The following is a 19,993-nucleotide window of genomic DNA, read 5'->3' as shown; positions in this document are numbered from 1 at the left end:
CGTGGGGCTTTCTGATTGGTCGGTTCTGCCGGCATGGGGCGGGACGGAGGAGCGGACGCGGCGCTGATTGGCTGGCGCGGCGCAGGCGGAAGTGGCGGCGCGGGAGGTAGGTCGGGCGGCCCGCCCAGCGCGCGCGGCGCGGGCGGGCCTGAGGGGAGTGGGGGGGCAGGGGAGCTGAGTCGCCGGGCCCCGGTGTGGGAACAGCCGGGAACACCGGGAAAACCGGGATCAGCCCTTCACTGACCGCTCACCGGGACCGAGGCGAGCTGCGGGTGTGCCCGGGTCCCGGTGTGGGGATAAACCGGGATCAGCCCAGCCCCGGGACTGAGGGGAGCGGGGGGGGAGCGCCGCCGTGTCCCGGTGTGGAAACAACCGGGATAAGCCCTTCACTGACCCCGCACCGAGCCTCGGCAAGTGTTTTTAGTGAGACGCGAAACAAACAAAACAGCTAACCTCCTCCCCCCCACAAAAAAATGCCAACCAAAAAACCCCAACCAAACTAAAAAGAGAGGAAAAAAAAAAAAAAATCAAAAAACGGGGTGGGGGGGGGGGGGGGGGAGGGGAAAGACCCCCCCCAGATGGTTCTTTTGGTATGTTTCTGATTGGTTTTTTTTCGGTCGTTGTTTTTCTTGGCTGTGAGTGAGGGTGTGTTTCCTTGCCCTCACCTCCCTGCTGGAGTGAGCCACTGGCTACCGATGCCTTAAATAACATCAAAAACGCCTTAATGAGGCTATTTCTTAATTAGGGCCCTTTTACAGTTACTTCTGTTGCTGTGTAAGGAGAACCCCAGACAGTTTTTCCCGGTATATTGTATTCTGGCTCCTGTGCTATATTTTCTTCTCTTTGAGCATTTCATTGCCTCTTCTGTAGCTGCACCTGCCCAAGAATTTCTAACTTTTTTTTCCCCTCCAGAAGGCTTTTTTTTTTTTTTTTTTTTTAATTGTTTGTTTGGGTATTTTTTGACTATAAAATGTATTTATCCCATGGAATTGAGGCAGTGGTTTACTGAAGCCAAGTTTAAAATGAATAAGACGTACACAATTCACTTAAAATGCTCTTTATGCCTTCTACAGAGCAATTTCCTTAGCAGTAGTAGATTTGGTCACTATAATTTACAGATCTCTGTGAAATTGTGGGGGTTTTTTGTTCTATGGACTTCAGGCACTGTGCTGATTCTGGATTTGTTCTGATTTTTCTCTAGATTGTTTAGTGACTACAGAGGTTCATTCAGTTGCAGATTTATCCATCTGTCATAACAGGTAGTCTTGCTGTGTGCTCATTTTCTCACAACATATTCATACACCTTATTCCTATTACTGAGTTATACTCAGTAGATTGGATTCTTTCCACCACATGTCAAGGTTTTGGATTTTTAGAAAAAGTCATTAAGTGCATAAAGGCAGTTATAAAAATGGCCTTATTCTAGGATTAACTTCACTTTTAAGTGTTTGAGTGATGTTACATTAAAGTACATTTGTAGAGAGGAATAAGTTGTTAATAATCACTGTACAATCACTGACCAGTGCAGCCTCTGATGGTCAACGTGACTGAGGACTGTAAAGGCAGTAATACTTTTGAACTTTTTGTTATGTGTGTTGGAGATAGAAAGCCTAAACTGGGTTATTTTGCCTCCTTGGACTCCCTTTTGGATCCTCAATGGGAATTAGAAATTGAAAATATTCTGTAACATCTGGGGGAACTCCAGCAGTCAGTTCTTGCTCACACCATAGCCAAGCCTGCTTTGAGGTCATCTGGCTTCCTCTAGTGTAGCTTTATTTGCAAACATGCCCTTTTATGATAGATTTGTTAAAATTTTTTCTACTTTGAGAGTTTCTGGCAAATTCCCACCTGAAACCCATTGCAGATTTTTGCAAAAAATGGTCTTTGTTTAATCTAGATGTTTAACTTCCAGGTGAAGGTTTCAACAGCCTCAGTTATTCGAAATAGAATTTTTACTGATCACGTGCTGTGTTACAATAATTTCAGGTGAATAATCTGCTGTGGTGGGAAAAAAGCCATTTAAAGATTTCGTGGTATCCTTGGTGGCATAATTTAAAATATTGGTGTACCTGGAAGTGTCTTCTGGGATGCAGCTGTGATAGGCATGGGATATTGACTGGAATATCAGCTTTCAGATGGTGTTGTTTCAGTTTCCCTTGTACTTTTTTTCCCTCCTAATTTATATCTTGTCATGGAAAAGCAGCTCTGAGGAGCTGGGCCAGCTTGGTTGGTGTTGTCTGCAGGAATGGGCTGGGTGGCCACATTGGTCTGGTGAAGATTAAAAAATAAATCATAAGTTTAAACAATAAACAACTACATCGGTCTACATAGCAATATTCACATATTTAAATAAAAACTTAGGATGAATACTGTTGTTTTTTTTTTTTTGTTGCTGTTAGGTTTGTTAAGAGGAGGGTTCATGGTGTTTCCTGGTGTTGAGAAATGTTTTAGTAGTGAAAGGCTTGCATGCTGTTCAGTTGAGTAGTAGAGCACACCAAGGAATTTGTGTCTATAATGAAAGGTAAAAAAGGTTTAATTTGTAGGCAGAATTACCACAAAACAATGACAATTGCACGTGGAAACCTTGGGTTTTACCTTCTGTGTGTTTTACCTTTCATCAGGAGGATAACAGGGGGAAATGGTTTTAGAAATACCACAGGTGGGTGATTGACATGACAGGTACATCTGTTTAAATATGTTTTTCTGCTTAACACATCCATGTGTGTGTATGAGGTGAAAACAACACTTGAAAATAAACTATAAATGCAGTCAGTTGGGGTTTTTTTTGAGAAATGCTAGTTTGAGTGACTGGCAAAAAGCTGTTACTGCTTTTCTTTGTCTTCTATGTGATGCCCGTATCTGTTGTTGCCAGTATCTTCAAACACAGGCATGAATTGTTATAAATTTATTTGCATTTTTGCTACTGTTACAGATTTGCCCTGCTCGCTATCTGGAGTAAAGAGGGGGTGGAACACCGGGGGTGTGCATTTTACAGGCAAGCCTGTTGTGGGTAGGTGGTGTTCTGTGTGCTGACAGTGGTAATTAGAGCATGGTATTTTGTTTGCTAACACTGTTTTGAAGGAAAAACAAATCAAAACCATCTACATTTAGGTTTGGCTCCTCTATCTCTTAATTTCTCTGCCGCTGCCTGTCACCTGGCAGAAGTGCACATGATACTCACTGCAGTGGGATGGGTCACAATAGCTGTGAAATGCTTGGAGTTTGCAGCTGTTCTGAGAGAGAATTAACCTAATTCTTCACGTCAGGGGTGCTTTAGCCTGGTATTTTAACCAGAAATTTAATATAAAGTTACTGCACAGGCTGATGTGTGGTAGGGAATGTTCCTACAGAAGTGGGAATTCCTGCACCTTAATATTTCTGCTTTTTGTGGCAGAGTTCGTGTGTATACAACTGATGGACTGATGCAAAGGGTGTTCCATCACTTAGCAAGGTACTCCAGATTGTAAAAACACCCAAGGTCTGATGGCCTTGCTGCAGAAACAGTGATGCTGTGCCTGATGTGGGTAACCTCAGTGCCTCTCCTGACGCTGACAATCCCTGCTGCTGGTGTGCTGGATGTCTCACAGTGCTCTGCTTCCACCAAAACCCATCAATTTCGGTACAGCTGAGATAATTTAGGGTGGTTTTCTATGCTGCATGTTGGCTTCATTAAAGCAGTATAGCAAATATTCGTGCTGTGTGCTCATGGTGTGCCATGGGCCTTGCAGGGTCACTTTGCTGTTTTGTCTCAATGCCTGTTTCTGATGTCCTCCCTATCTTGCAGTGCCACTTGAGGATGAGAAATTTTAATCCCTAACTCTTGTCACCCAGGGATTAACAGGAGGTGGAGAATGTTTTTCAGGGGTTGTGTTAGAGCTTGGGAGCCCCAGATGGAAAAGCAGCGCACGTCCTTGAGTAAGTGGAACCACCCAGAGCTGAGGGTGAGATTTTCAAGGACTCAAAACCATTATCTGATTCTTCAAGGTTAGTAGGATGCTGCTGTGATTTCTTCACTGTTATATTTGGCAGAAATGTAATGTAGTGCTCGGTGATGTTGTGAGGAGCATATAAAATTATGTGCATAAATTCTGAATCAACATCACTAAATAATCAAGATTCCAATTTAGACAGCTGTTGTAAAATAACCTTAAATGGTTCTTGGCATTATTTATTTTTCCACCAAAATGAATATTTTTTTTCTAGTTGTATCCCTGACCTATGCTGTGTCCCTTTCCTAGGTTAGGAAACAATGGCCTTCATTTCCTGCTTTTTGTAATCAATGTTTTGTGGATCTTAGTCTTCTCCACATGCTTTTCTTCTGTATATGAGATGCAAAAAAGGGAAAGGTGGCAGAAACCTCTTGTGAATTTGAAGATTATTCATAGAACATATAATGTAAATGGTGAGGACTGCTGTCCAAGATATGTCAAGGTACTAAGACTCACTGAATTATGTATGGTGCCATGTTGACACAAGCTAAGGCAAAATTTAGGAGATAATTACTAAACAAATTGCTATTGTTTGCTAATCTAACACAGTCAAATCTGATCAACACAAAAGAACATGTCTTTTAGGATAAGTTCCAAGTTGGAAAAAGAAAACAATTCATTAAATGTGTGCCTTGTGCAAGGTCCTCTGGTCTATTGCTTTCCAAGGTGTACTGGTGATTTCACCAAACAATTTTTTATTAAATTGCCCAAATTTACAAATCTGGGAAAGCTTTGGAATATTTCTGCATCTGCTCTGCAGACTATTAAGTGGCTTTTCTGGGATGGGGTGTCCTCCAGCAGAGCAGACAGCTAGGGCACAGATTGTAAAAGAAACAGAAAAAAAGGGAGACTGATCTGATGTGACTTCTAAGACTGTAGAGACTGAGGACTTTTGTGCCCTTGATCTAGACATCAGCCAAATTGCTTGCTATCTTGGGACAGAAAAATTAATGCAACCAGAGGAAGAGTGAGGCTGTATATCCCATCACAGGCTGCATTTGTTGGGGTTTTTTGTGGTGGTTTTTTTTGTTTTTGTTTTTTTTTTTTTAATAATAAATTATTCAAATGATTATGAAAGGGATTGTTTGTTTACAGATCTACAAAGGGGTCTTAGAGGCCACCCTTTTCAGCACAGAAGCTGGACAGGAAAAGAGAGAGTCTGGGGCTTTCCAAATGCTGTCAGCTGTGTCAGGCTTGGGGTGAAACCTCTCAGAATCCTGGGGAGAGATTTGTGCTGGCCAAGCCAAGCAGGGAAGCATCAGACTCTGTTGTGGAGGCTTATATTGAATTACTCCAGCTGAGAAAATGAACATTAATTTTCAGAGTCCACACGCAGCAGCCACAGATCAGGAGATGGGGCAGAAATGTTAATTTATTTGTAAGCTGACTTGGAGGATAATTGTTTTCGGAAGCAAGAGGCAGGGAACTAGCTGAAGCACTCTTGTGTGTCTTGGAAATACTTACCTGAATAATGTTTTGTGATCTCCTGAAGGCAGTATTAGAGAGGAGGGTTTTTTTCTCTATGCCCTGGTTAAAGAACTCTATGATGAAGAATGTGCCTTGTATTTTATAGTTTTTGTACTCTTGTCTGCTGCAGGGATTTGTTTGATTAATCCTGACTGTCCTAAAACCAGATTTTTTTTTCTTCATGTAGAGAGGCAGAGGAGGAATGTTTTTAGTGTAGTCTTAATTTTAGGTTCATATTTTGAGTTTGATACTTTTGACAGGGCAAAATAAATAGGGGCATTTGAAGCACTGAAAGAGAGGAAAATGCAGTGTCAGGTTCTTTATCTAAAATTGCACTGGAACAAGTTGTTGGAGCTGTGGAGAGGTGACCCCTGTGCTCAAAGGCTGTTTTTTTATGCTCATATACCTGCATTATTTCAGAACCATTGTGTTTGTTCACTGTTGTGTTCCAGGTACTGATCTGCAGCTGCAGTCAGGAGCCAGAAACACAAAGTGCTCCCCAACATAAACTGAGACTCGTTTTAAAAATATTTACCCCTTTGTGCAGTTCGTGTGCCCCACTCCCCATGTTTTATATCGCCATTAACTTACCTGTGAAAGCAACAATTTGCATCCTTAACACTGCACCCTCAGACCTCTGTGGGGCTTCACATCTCTGCTTTGTTGTAATTCTCGTTTTAAGGTCTCAGGCTTGTGTCTGCCTGGTTCAGTGCCAAAGCAGTTTTGTGCTGTATTTTGCTAATGAGCAGCTAATTGTCCTCTCAGCTCGAGTCCCAGTGGCGTTTTTGCACCGCTGTGCCCCTGCTGTGCCCTCATCTCAGCCTGCAGGTTTCTTTTCACTCCCCTGCAAGCATTCTTTAGGAGCTGTAAAGGAGCACTAGTACTGAAAAGCTGTTTTCCTGGAGTAGACCCCCTGCTTGGCATCAAGTGTCTTGGGTAAGGGTTAAATTTTTGAGTAGGGTTTTGTTGTTCTGGTTTTGTTTTTTGTTTTTTTGTTTTTTTGGGTTTTTTTTGCCCAGTCCATAGTGGGAACCAAGAAAAAACCCAACCAAAAAAACCCAAACTAAAATAAAAAACAAAGCAAAAAACAAAACAAAAAAAACCCCTAAAACCAAACCAAATCAAACTCCAAAAAACAAACCTCAAAACCAAAAAGCAATCTCCCCAAAAACACACAAAAAACCCCCCCAAAAACAACCCCCCCTCCAACAACAACAAAAACCCCCAAAAGCCCCAAATGAATGAGGGAAAGAAGTGAGCTGATGAGTCTTGAGTGGCTTTATTTTTTTTTTTTTTTTAATGTACAAAACTTGTGATGTTACAAGTGTCTCTTGTGAAGCTCTTTGTGCCCTTTTTCCTTTCCAAATATGGTTTGTAGATGTGCTGCTGATTGAGCACAAACCAGTAGATTTGTCAGTGCTGGCTGAGGGTGTGGACTGAGTGACTTCTGAATTTTTGGTGGAACTGCGTCCTTGTTTATTTTATATATATTTTCCTCTTTTTTTTTTCTTTCTTTTTTATTTTTTTTTAAACAAATTTGCCTGTTTGCTCAGAGCTTGGTGAGGTGGTGGGATTTGTGTCCTCTGTCCCCTCCTTGCTAAAACACTGGCACATGTCATGATAGGGACTGGTGCTTCCTGCCCTGCTTTGGTGTGTCAGATGTGGATTATCACAAAGCCTGAGCTAAACCCCTGCTCGACCTGTGCCTGTGTGTGGAAACAGCTGAAATTGGTGCTCAATATGTGTCTTTTCCCCTTATCTTCAAGCTCAGCCTAATCCATCAGCAGAGTAATTAATGTTCAATGCCAAGTAATAAACGTAGCTGGATAAAGAGCTGCAAAATTGAAATTTAGCTGCATTGAAAGCGAATGTCTCAGTTCCTTGTGAATTATTTCTCTGTGAGGGTCAGGCAAAGCAAAATGAATTACAATTTTTAAATTAATAAATTTAAGCCGCGTGAGCTCTTTGTTTTCAGGGGGGCTTAGTGTTGCATTTTCTAATAGATAAATAGCAGATGGAAAGAAAAAACATAATAAAACTTTGGTAAGTGAAGACTGGGTAATGCAGGAATTTTCTTCAAAGAAAATGCCTGAGGAAACTGTTTAGTAAGATAAAGCAGGTTGGAGCCTAGGTCTATTTTTTATTATTAATTTGACAGGGACGGGAAATTAAAATAATCCATCTCTTTGAAAAGTCCTGGGTGTAGAGGTGGGAGGAGAGAAAGATATGTAAGCCTTCATATTTATACCTGCCCTTGTCCCACTGAAGTGGCAACATTTGGTGAAACTTGTTTTTCCAGGTTACTGGGCTCAATTTTTCAAAACCCCTCAGAAAATCTTATGTACAGGATTATATCCATCCATGTCTACCCGACACTGATTTCTTTGTTTCATTTTAATTCGTTTCAAACTGGGTGCTCTTGCCTGTGGATCTCTTGTGGATTTGACAGTATTGAATTTATTTGATATTAAAATTTAAAGATAAAAAAGACGGAAGAAGAGAGAGAAAAAAATAGATTTTAGTGGAATCCGCTCAGTGATGTTGAGTCAGAAACACATCAGACTGAGTGGAATTGCAATAGGTCTGTATGGGGACTAAAAAGTAGAAAACAAAGGAAATCTGTGCTACAGATTTGTGTTGAATATCCTGATAATATTTAATCCCAAAGAAGGCAGTGTTTTGGAAAACAGATGATACCTCAGCCAGACTACATTGTTATCCAAATATACATCAAAAAGACATATGGATGGACAAAGGGTGATTAAAACACGCTGCTTTTTTTTTCCCTCCCCCCAAAAATTTCCTCAATTTTACTGTCCTCAAATGGATGATACTAAGGTAGTGAAAACAGCAGAGATGTTTTTAAAAATAAGACTTGGAATTCCCAAATCTTTGTTCTTAACTGACTGTCTACTCTGGGCTCAAAGGTTGTGTCTGGCACAAACTTCCTTTTTCTGTTTTTTATCTTGCAAAACATGCAGCAGCTTTAATGCTATCTTTTCAGAGAAATTATGTGGAAAAACGATAAATATTTAGAACGCGTGTAACTTTTTTTCAAAAATTTATTTGATGAGGAAGTGAATTATTTTTCTTAATAAATACCCTGTGGTTTTCAAGCGAAGGCACAGTGCCACCACTGTTTTTGGTAGGACCTTGGAAAGCCAGGGTGTCCTGTGCCAAGTTAGAGTTATAAAGTATTTGTTGGGACTTGCATCTTCCAGAAGCAGCAGAGAAAGGGAGTCTGGGTCTGAGACACGCCTTGCTGACTTTTCATCCCAGATCTATCCTCTGGAGGCTGGGCTGGTTGCTGCCTTTGATCTTTGCTCCTTTCCACACAGACTTTTTAGTAACTTCACTACTAAAATTCAGTTTTCATCAGGAAACGTGACAGTTGTGTGACTTTATTTCATTTTTTTGCGGGTTTTTTTCTGTTAATATAACCTGGTTATTCTTGCACCTTGGAAAGTGAGGATTTGACAGTGTGAATGTTAGTTTTGGGAAGAATTGTTACAAAAAGGGTGAGAAAGAAGGGTCTGCCCCTTTTATAAATCTGTCTCCATACTCCCTTACTTGCTAGTATATGCTAGTATAATTGCCCATTTTGGTGTTTATTTTAACACACCAAAGGCCTTTTTTTTTAACCTTATTATAGCTTAATGTAGCTGGTTGTAAGAGAGCTTGGCAAGGCTGGATGCCTGCAGTGGGTAGTGGGTTAGGCCTGAGACTTCGAGGGGATGAAAGACACCAGGGTGGGCTTTGCCTCCAGGCTGCAATTAAGATCAAGGCTTGTTAGTAAGATTCCTACTATAAAGGTTGTTGACTGTCTGCTTCCTTCTGTTTCTCCTCATTTTTCAGCTGGTGACTGCAGTAAATAAGCCTGACAAGGGTTGTTCCTTATCGTGGATTCCAGATCTTCTGTGGCAAATCTTCCATATCCTATTGTCCCGTGGAGCCTGACAAGCTCAGAACTAATTTGTTTTTTGGTTTTTTTGGTTTGGGGTTTCTTTTTTTTTTTTTTTTTTTTTTTTTTTTTTTTTGGGAGACAGACACACACACAATTGCACAGAAAGCATGTGCATGTTTCCAATCGTGCTGTGGCTGCCACGAAACAGTGGGAAGGCAGCAGGCAAATGTGAGCCATGTGAGCCTCCACTCTGCAGTTGGGCCCATGATCTCCTGATCAAATGTTGCCATGGAGCACTGAATTTCTTACATGGCCCACTTACCCCTCCGCACAAAGTTAGAAAATAATTAGATCTCTTCTTCATGCCCAAGTGCTAATTTTTGGTTCGTTTCTTTTATCTCTCAGGCAATTTTATTTCTGGCAAAATTGTAACCCGTGTGCTTTTAATACGGAGCAATGTTAAATAAAAGAGCAACTAAACATTATTTAGGATGCATGCAATACAGAAATGTTTTAGCCCCTCAAACTGCATTAGGGAACAAATCTCTTTCTGATTTTTTTCTCTTCTTCAACTTTCAGATTTATCTGTTAAGTTCCACATGAAGGTTATTATTGAATCATTCTTCAGTGCCCAACAAGTAATGTGGCCAGAGGAGTGGGAGGATTATTGTGAGATGGGACAGGAAAGATGCTGGGTTATTTGTCTTCATGTTCATTGGCCCAGTCATGTTCTTCCAAATAGAAATGAGAAAAGAGGAAGTCCCTACTGGATCAGCAGTAGTTCTAAGATTAATGGAGTGAGAGTTGAGGTTTTTGTCAGGTATTTTAATGTTCTTACTCCTGAAGTACTGGAGTTAATGGAATTTTAAATTAACACAAGAGAATATCAATTTGTATGAAATATATCCCTGGAAATATGCATAAATATAGGCATTATCTTATTTCCTTCTGTTAGAAAATGTGGTAATAGCTAGTTTTAATCTTTAAAAGCAATCTTGAGCTTTTCTTGACTGGTTAAATCTCAAATTATCCACTTATGAGTAGATATAGCATTTCCTGAATAGTACCTCTTCTCTGATTATGAATTTACTATTAACTTTTTCTGATTATTAGGTTACGATCTGTAGTTTGGGCAGTGTCAGAAGGAACCAAACTGTAAACTTTAATAGCAGTGTGTGGTCTCCTATTCTGGACTCCCTGTGGATAGCTCCCATTTTTCCTCAGCAAGAAAGCACTTAGGTTAATTGCTCCATTTCAAAGACATAGTAGCTCTTTCTGGTCTGTAAGTAGCCTTCCAAGCATAGCTGCTGAGGTTTGGAACACCTGCAGCACAACCAATTTGGGAAAAAAAAAAAAAAAAGCCATTAGTCTGCATGGAGGAAAAAAAAAAGAAGAAGTGCTGAAGTTCAGAATATTATCAATGATGCTGTGTTGGAGCAGCCTGAAAGATTTGGCTTTTGGTCTATGCCTGGTGGCATCCAAAACAACATATAAAATTCTTTGTGGGCCCATTTTAAGAGTGTCTTGTTCATTCAGAGGGCCCTGTGTGCTCTGTTTGTTCCGAGGGCACCAGCCAACAGCTGATTCCTCCTCAGAGGGAAACATTGCCTAATGGCAATCACGGGAGCCAAAGACCAGGGGGACAAAGTGCTAAAGATAAACAGCTCAATCCCCAACTGTTCCAGGGCCTCAATTAAGCCTCTGATTTACACTTTTGGGGTGGGACCCTGCTGTCCCCACCTGCAGGCTGGCCCTGGCGTGGAGAGGTGCTGGGGTGTGTGTGTGTGACCCCCTGTGCCTCAGGGAAGAAACTCTGCCCTTCTGTGGCCCCAATCCCAAAGCTTCTCTGCAGCTTTGCTTTAAGGGGGAAGGAGGAAAGAGCCCACTGCTCTGGTTTTGTCCAGGTGGTGAATGGGAAGAGCCTGGAAGAGCCTGGAAGGGTGAGTGGGAAGGGCTGGATGCTGAATGGCACTCGAGGGTGCTCCTCTGGCCTGGTGGACTCAGAGGGGCCTTTTACCTGCCATAATTAGAGGCTGGTTCCAGTAATTTGGGTACCAATAAAAATACAGTCTGCTTTTGCACAATCATTGTATTTTTTTTCCTTTTTTTAAGCTTCAGCGCAGCTAGACTGTTAAATAGTGACACTCCAAAAATTTAGGGGCCTGTTTTAACCTTTCTGAGCATTAACACAGTTCCTACCCTTTTACCCCAAAGATGTGAAAGTGAAAATAACTCCCAAGGTTTCACCTCTCCTTTATACTTTTGTCATTATTTCATAATGAAATTTTTACCTGGTGGAAGTATTTGATCTGTGAATGGTCACATAAGCCTTGACACATTGGAAGCTGATGGGGTGATGAATTTAGTGAGCAGATGGGTGCATTGGGGCAGATTAGTTTCAAGGAGATAGTGTTATTTCACCTCTTGAAATACAGAGCAATACATCTTATTTTGGAAATGTGGTGCTGCATGTCTGTTATTAAGATTTGCCTTTAGAGTGAATGAAATGCATGCAATCACCTTATAGTGAATGAATAAGGAATATGCCCTCATTTATTGTCTGTTTTTTAAATTTCTTAGTAGTAACTGCGAGTTATTAAGTAAGTAGGGAACTCCTTTGATATTTTTTTCTGCATTCATTTTTGCTTGAACTGTGTGGTTTATCCATTTACTGAATACTTCTTTAAACTCTGTGACAGAGTTGTGCTCTCAGGACATAAAAGGGATTAGGGGAAAAGGGATCTGGATTTTTAGCTTGTTGCTGTAATTGTTTTGTTTTCAGATGAGCAGTAAGGTAGAGTATTAATGTTTGCAGTGATGTTTTGATGTGCTGTGTAGGTCAGACTAATTTTCATGAAGGAGGTTTTTTCCTTCTCTTGAAGAGAAGTATATAATAGCCATTGTATTGTAAACAGCCAGGGGTCCTTGAGCTGTTGCTGATGGGTTGGAAGAGTTGAGTGCTTGGAGATGGAGTCTGGCTGAGCTCTGCCTAGAGAGGCAGCTCCTGAATAATAACTCCTGAGTAATAAGTAATATTCTCCTTTCAAAAGGCCACTGACCACTGTAGAGGAAATGAAAGCTGGGAGAAAAAGTATCTTCACTTTTGCTTTCTTGGAAAATGCTTTTTTTCAGAGATGCACAATAAAATTTGGAAAAGCAGGAAGACTGTATGTTGCATTTTTTTTGAAGTTGAGGGTGTTATTCTTGGTTTTGTCTCCTCATTCTGCTGAGGTTATGTTCTACCACAGGGTACCTAGAGTGTTGTCTAAACAGAACTTTCATTTTTAGCTGTGCTACATCACTGGAATGAAATGCTGATGTGTGCATGGGAAACAGTATCACTGTATCAAATGAATTTAGTCTCAGGCTCAGAGATCTTGTTAGTGATATTTAAATAAATGAACAGGCTTCTTTCCTCTGCTACTCTTGACCTCACTTTTCCTCACTGAGCACTGACTGACACTTCATTCGCTTTATCGTTATTATATAAATAGAAAAATCTAATTCTTTTGCTTTGTTTTTTGTTATAAACAGTCTGGGTTGATAAGAAAGCCTCTAGTGCAGGTGTTTTACACTGAATGCTGCTCTACTTTGTGATAAAAATCACATAAAACAAGCAAAACCTTCCTGTTGAACTACCCTGTGTGCTGTCTGGGTTGTCTGCTACTGTTGTAGTCTTTAATTGAAATATTTTTTGGAACATTGTCTTTTAGAGGAGGACTTCTATGAAAATATTTGATGAGAAACCATATTCTTCCATAATTAACAAGAAGCAAAAGGGAATCTGACAGGCAAAGGAGAGTGCATGCATGTGTGCTTGAGCATGCTTGTGTTTCTATGGCCAGGCAGTCAGTGCCCCACAAATCTTTAAAATGCCTTTATTTCCAGAGTCACTAATTGCAAAGGCATTGTTCCAGCTGTCCACCACCAAATATTTAATTTTTTTGTTCTTGCTTACGGGTGCACAAACACGCTGTAGATTTTCTGAAATGGCCAGCTGGTAGTGATGGAGCTATAAACCCCTTTGTTTTTGAATGCTGTTGCTATATACTTTTTGCTTTTCAAGGCTATGCATTTGTCTGGGCAAGGAAGAGGCATTTTGAAATGTTGCTGGGTGCAGAGTTGAACAAGGGTCAGGAACAGTTCAGTCAACTGCAGTTTAAAGCTGCTCCTCCTAACCTGAAAACGCCAATTTTAGGGGAAGCCAAGGTAGTTAAATCCGTATCTAGATTTGTTTCCATGCCCAGGGGCAAGGAAAGAGCTTCCTTCTACTCGTGGTTGGAGAACAGTCCCCTCAGGGCCTGAACTGATCCTGGTCTCGATTATTTACTGCTGCACTTTAGATGGAAACCTCGATAGAGCATTTAATCCCTGCCCAAGCACCCCTGTACTCAGGGCATGTAGTTTAAATGCCTCATCTGGGTTCTTCCTCCTTTTACATGCTGTTTTCAGTCTGTGAGTGAACACCTAGCCTTTTCTCAGTCACTCCACTCAGGCTGTGTATAACTAGGTGGGATTCTTGAGAAGATCTGAGGTCAAGCACAGGTTGCCAAGTTGCTTTGCCATAGAACAAAAGTATTTGCTGTAACATCATATATTTTGTTCTCTGCAGAATCCAGTGCTTAAAATATTTCCTTAGGGTTGCTGGCATTTGCTGCACCCTCTGCTTTGCTGTGAAGCTTAGTAGCAGCTTTCATGTGGCAGTCTTCCAGATGAATATTGATTATTTTGAATTATGTTAAATTTTCTGTACTTTGGGTGATAGCAGTGAGTTGAAAACAGAGCCATGGGGAAGAGCTTGTGTGTAGTAATTTCCTATCCCCCAGGTTCCTGACAGCTTCTTAATTTGAGACAATTCAAGCATGTTTAATTGTTGGCACTGAAACCTTACTTATTATAATCCAGTTTCCTATTTGCAAGTATCACCAGTTCTCTGACAAACTGAATTTGGGGAAGAAAGTAGAATAAAATTACAAGCATGCTTGTATTTGTATATTCCCCACACATGCAACCCCCAAGCTAGTTATGTAAAGCTGTTAAGCACCCCAGTGGTTCTAACAACATTATCTTGCATTTTAAACAGGTATTGGCAAGATGGAGAAGACATTGAACAGAATTCATCCAGTTTCTGATCCAGAAGCAACCTATTTTCTGCAGGTGTCATGGGAAAAGGATTTAGGCACTGGCTTCAGTTTACTTCTTAGTGATTGTCAGTGTGCCTGGACTGGGAAAGGTAATGGGAAGAAAAATACGTTAATTTAAATTATTACTGCTCTTAATTGCTCCTTTTTAAAAACTTTCTAACCCATGACCCACAAATTGTATGAAAATTTCATGGAGCTTTTGTTCCCAGTGATGGAGGAGGTGAGGTTCATGATCTTCTGGGATGTGGCCAGAGAACTTTAAAATCTGGTGTGTCAAAGCTAAAACTAACTCATTCAGCACATGGATATGCAATGTTTTGTTCTTGCTCAAGAATGTATAATTTCTTGGAGTGATGCTGAAGTAACACTTGTGTGTCTTCTCCAGATTCCTGAACAAATGTGATGCAAGTTCCATTTGCAAACTGGGGTCCATGAAGCCTTTCAATTGCAGATGTTTTTTTGAATGTTTTAATGAAATTTTAATGGCCAAAGGTAGCTGTATTTCGTACTGAAGTAAATTTTTGGGAAGGAAAAGGGACAGTAAATTATCAGTGGGAAAAAGTTAGGCTGTGGGATTTTTTTCCCCTCTCTGGAGCCCCAGTAAGAGGATGGGTCTTTGCATATGTGCATGCTTCTCTCATTCATGCCTAGTGGAAAAGGGTTGGATTTGTGTGTTCTTTGAGAAATGTCAAATACTTGATCAAAAGCCCTTCGCTCAGTAGCAAAAATATTTCAAAGGGAGGAGATAATTGTATAATTTCAATCAATTGTAGGCAAAACCATTTTCTGGACCCTTTGTGTGAATTTTAAGAAGTATCCATGTCTTCCTTTCCCCTTTCCCCTTTCCCATTTCCCCTTTCCCCTTTCCCCTTTCCCCTTTTCCCTTTCCCTTTTTTCCCTCCTCCCTCCCTCCCTCCCTCCTGCCCAGTAGATGTTGTTTCTCCTCAGTTCCTACATTAAACCAAGCTTACATACAGGTCTGGGATTAGATAAATGTGAATTAAAATCAACACATAAATTCAATCTGATCTTCCATATTCCTTTTAATATTCCAAACACTCCCATCAATTAGGGGTCTCTGCACAAAGCAAATACATGTGTTCCAACCCTGATTCCCAGTAGTGAAAAGTTTTTCTTTCTTGGCTTAACAAGAGCAAAGTCAAGTTATTTTGAAAATAACATAAAGGTTGTTAACACTAACCAATATTTTTTTTTTTCTTTTTGGAGGATCTTCTCGTTCTTAGGCGACTTCCAAATTCAGAATTCACAAAAAGATGATTCTTATTTTTCCAAGTGAGGACTGTGCCTCTGTAGCTGGGAGTGTACAGAAAAAAATAGGCAGACACAGTTCTCGTTTTGTAGAGTTCCTGCATCTGGTAGAATGGGGGATAATGATCTCCCAAAACAGAGGGGCAGTGAAAGCAGGATGACTTCACTCCATTAAAAAGGAAAGAAAGAAACCCACGACAGTTCAGCCATGAGCATTGGGTGCTCATCCTAAGGAGAGATTTTTTTTCTGTTCTGGAAGAATCTGATCCTTTTCTAATAAATTCTTACTGAATTTCTACTTCCTTGAATAATTTCATTAGGAGTTGATGTTCTTGTGCATGTGGCTTTTCTACTGCACTGATCTGTGTTGTCATTCAACAAAACATCAGTTTTGGTCACTTTTCTAAAGTTATTACATCATTTCTGAGACTGCTTCCATTTTAAATTCAAATCCTGGAGGGAGGGAAAGCAATGGTCAGAATATTCTTGCTGTGGGAAATCCCTTTTGGGTTTCTCAGGCTGTGGATTATTTTCTTTGGCAAGACCTACCAGGAAGAGGGTGAGAGTTGCTGATGGAGTTGTCTTTTATGGGTTTTGTATGTTTAATGTGATGATGAAATGTGTTAGGAGTCCTGTTTAAAGAGAGAGTGAAAACAGTGAATGTTGGAGGGGAGGAGAAGCACACAAATGTGCAGTGTAATCTAGTGTGTTTCCTTGGTGTTGGGTTAAAGAACTACATCTGTGAGGATTTATGCATATCATATTTCCCTAATGATTGATCAGTTCTGCTGGTTTTAGATCACAAAGGAGCATGCAGCATATACAGGGGAAAAAACCAAAAAACTCCACAGGGCTCTATTGCAGCATTTTCGTGTCTTTCTTTTTATTACTTTTTTATTGTTATTAAAAACTTATTTTCACATTATTGAAATCACTGTTTCAGACAAACACTCCTGTTGTAAATATTTTAAACTTTGTTTTTCTACCCCTCTTTGCCTCTTGCTGCAATGGATTCCACATTTCTCTCTGTACTATTTTGGGTGACTTCAGGCAGCTATAATTGTGGATGAGCAGCAATAAGGAAATAACTCATTTCCACACAGGGAAAAAAGGGGACAGAACTTCTGAAAAACACAGTATTTCTGCTACATTTGCACAGGTGGAAACAACACACCAGTGTGTGTTCAAGGGAAAAATAATCTTCTAATATTTCACAGAATCACAGAATTGCAGAATGCCTTGAGTTGGAAGGGAATATAAAAGCTATCTAGTCAGTGAGTGTCTGTATATTCATGCAAATATATATGTATGAAAAAATGTATATATATTAAGGTATATATAGTAAATATAAACATACAAAATGTGTACTATTTTTATATATAGTAAGTATATATAAATAGAGTATTTTATATATATATGTACATTAATATATGTTTTGTATGTAATGTATAATGCATATATTTGTTCACATATGGATATTCCTTGTATATCCCTTTCTGGTAGTGTCTGAAGCAGACATTTCTAGGGAGGCTGCTGACATAGAAATGGACAGAGAAAAATATGTGGAAGAGCTGAGGAAAGCACTGATAGCTGGAGAAGAGTCAGCTGGCAAATACAACTTTGTGATTTCAAGAGATGAACAGAATAAGGCCTGCCACTTTTCCTATGAAAGGAACCTGAAAGACGGCTCTGTAAGTAGATAAATGTTTAAATTTATTTGCTAAACTATAAGAATGAAATACATTTTTGTATTTTATTATGGTCTTTAAAATCAGAAAGACTTGTGGTACTCATTCCAAATTGCATGAGTGTTGTGAGCTCTTGTATGAGCCAAAGCTAGGAAGGAAGTTGGGTGGCTTGGGATGGATGCTGCCTTTTTCCAGTTGTAGCCTCCCGTGTACTCTGTTTTTCCTTGTTTCTTCATCTTCTCTCTGCACTACTCACCCAAACTAGAAAAAAATAAAAATCAGACAGGATTATTTTCAAACACTAAAACGTAGCTTTAACATTAGCTTTTCTACTACTTTAGATATTTTGTAAGCTAAGGTTGAAATTGTTGCATTAAATTGAAAATGGGAAAATGGTTTCATGCTGTTTGCTTGGCTGCCAAGGGAAAGAACCTCTTCAAACAGTATAATCTGTATCTATAGATACTTCTGGATGTTTCAGGTTGTGCTTTGCTGTGTTAAAACTTCTCTGAGGAAGAAGCTAATTTAAGGTGAATCTCCCAGTTTGTACTTTTTTAAAAAATTCTTTTACATGCCTTTTTCCTTGTGCAGTATAGGAAATTTCAGCCCAGTTTGGCTCTTGATGAGCCAAAAGTTAGGGCATATAAATCTTCCAGTCTGCATTATAAGTATTTCTATGAATTCACCCAAGGCCATATTGACCCTAAATCTTGTGAGCTGTTTGATTGTTCACAATGATGTTGCAAGTTTAGAACCAAACCTACTCAAAAATTGAGAGCAGTAAGGTTAAGAATTTTTTTTTTGTTGTTTTTGCTCTGTGTTCTAATCTTCTAATGCAGGCCACATTAAATGCATGCTGTATTTCTATTAAGTAAAAACATCCTCGTGTTTGTGGGGTCACTTAATACATGTTTAAATCAATTAAGGCTTATGACAAATTTAATTTGAATGAAAACAACTTTATGTCAATTTGGGGAAATAATCTGGCCAAATAAACTGAAAATGCAAAGAACCTTGATTCCAATGTGTGCTTTAAACTTTGGGTGTTGATATAATGTTTTTAGATAAGATAGGACTTATTTGGTGAAATGCACCTTTTTTTTTTTCCCCTCCTTCTGTACTAAACTTAATGCCTACGAATAAAATTGCCAAAGCAATTATGTAGAATTAAATAATAGGTATTAGAGATAGCTTTCAGGTGTGTAATAGAAGATGTTCCAAACATTTTGCAAACTCCCTGTGGAAGCATTCATGATCTCTCTCTTTCAGCATCACATTAGGAAATCAATCTTCTGGGCTCTGTACAAATGGCTGATATTCAGCTAAATGTAAATTTAGAGGAGGAAGCCTAGAGAAACTACTCTGCAGCTTAAACATGACTTAAATTCAGTGTTTATCTCTTACCAGTTTAATAAGTAACAGTTTCTAGTAAAACTTCTGAAATGCATTGTTACACTTTGAGCTATAAAATGCTTATCAATTCATGTAAGTAAAAATTATTGCAAAATCTTTTCATTATGGTGTATGGGTGCCTGAGAGTAAATCTTGTAGTGTTGGAAAATCAATAATATGCCTTGCCTTATTTTCAGAAATACATGCATGATTATATAGAGAAATTAGTTTATTTTAATTATTTTAAATGAGACCTGCCTAGAACATTATGCTGATCAGCAGCAGTCACCTGTACCCAGTAATTTCCAGAGCTGAGCTCTGTCTCAGTTCACCATCCCATGTGGCACTAGTGGCTGGCAAATCTCTGAGCTGGATACTGATTTATTTTTTGCATGGCTGTACCAAACCATGATATTTGAAAGAAATTTTACCTTTTTTGCAGCATCTTGCCGAAGCTCTGCTTCCATAAAGTCTAATTGTGTGCCCAAACTCATTTGGGTGGTCTGTAGGAGTGCAAATAAAAATAGTGGGGTGATGCTAAGCAAAGGAAAACATAGGTATATTACTGGGAAATGCTTTCTGATATGGAAATTTGTTTTACTGCCCAGGTGTTTTCTGGAGGAAGTGCTGGCAGCCCCATTGTGCCCCTTGCTTTGAAAGGGTCTGGAATGAAAAATGCACTGTAATTACCTGCGTTGCCACTGTAGTGCATTTGATGACTTAACAAGGTGTTTGATTCACCTGCTGTTGTTCAGTTAATGAACAAATACGTTCCTTCCATGAACTGATGTCTAGGTGTTTAAAAGGACTTTGCTTTGATGGCATGAAAACAAACCTGTATCTTCATATAATTTAAAAAGTGTTTTCATAATCACTAGTTTATAACAGTGATGTGTAGGTAAGGTTTATGTAGTGGATGACTGCTGATGGTTTGAGTTTTGAATGGAGGGAAAACTTCCTCAAGTCACAAAGGATTTCTGTCTGATTTAGACAGAGCACAGTCTTTGTTTTGCAGTGCCCTGGCTGCCTGTAAAGCTTAGAAGTGACAGAATTAAGCAAAATAATCCAATTCAAGGCATGTTCATAAGGGTTTTAATACTTATTTATCTTGAGGTGTTGGTCAGGAGAGATAGTGATGTC

The 19,993-nt window shown here is 39.6% G+C and overlaps 1 protein-coding gene across 1 annotated transcript in view; it reads left to right on the top strand.

Annotated features, from left to right (window-relative positions):
• Positions 1 to 19: 19 nt before the first annotated feature.
• Positions 20 to 19,993, top strand: part of XRCC4 (X-ray repair cross complementing 4) — an 88,152-nt gene continuing 68,178 nt past the window's right edge. The window contains exons 1-3 of the mRNA XM_079332285.1: positions 20 to 106; positions 14,444 to 14,593; positions 17,277 to 17,464. Coding sequence (XP_079188411.1) covers positions 34 to 106; positions 14,444 to 14,593; positions 17,277 to 17,464 — 411 coding nt within the window. The 5' untranslated portion in view covers positions 20 to 33. The remainder of the gene's footprint in view (positions 107 to 14,443; positions 14,594 to 17,276; positions 17,465 to 19,993) is intronic.

Source organism: Erithacus rubecula (assembly GCF_903797595.1).
Source record: "Erithacus rubecula genome assembly, contig: scaffold_204_arrow_ctg1, whole genome shotgun sequence".
NCBI lineage: Eukaryota > Metazoa > Chordata > Aves > Passeriformes > Muscicapidae > Erithacus > Erithacus rubecula.
The sequence above is the reverse complement of the archived record's forward strand: the minus strand, read 5'-3'. Positions and strand labels throughout refer to the sequence as shown.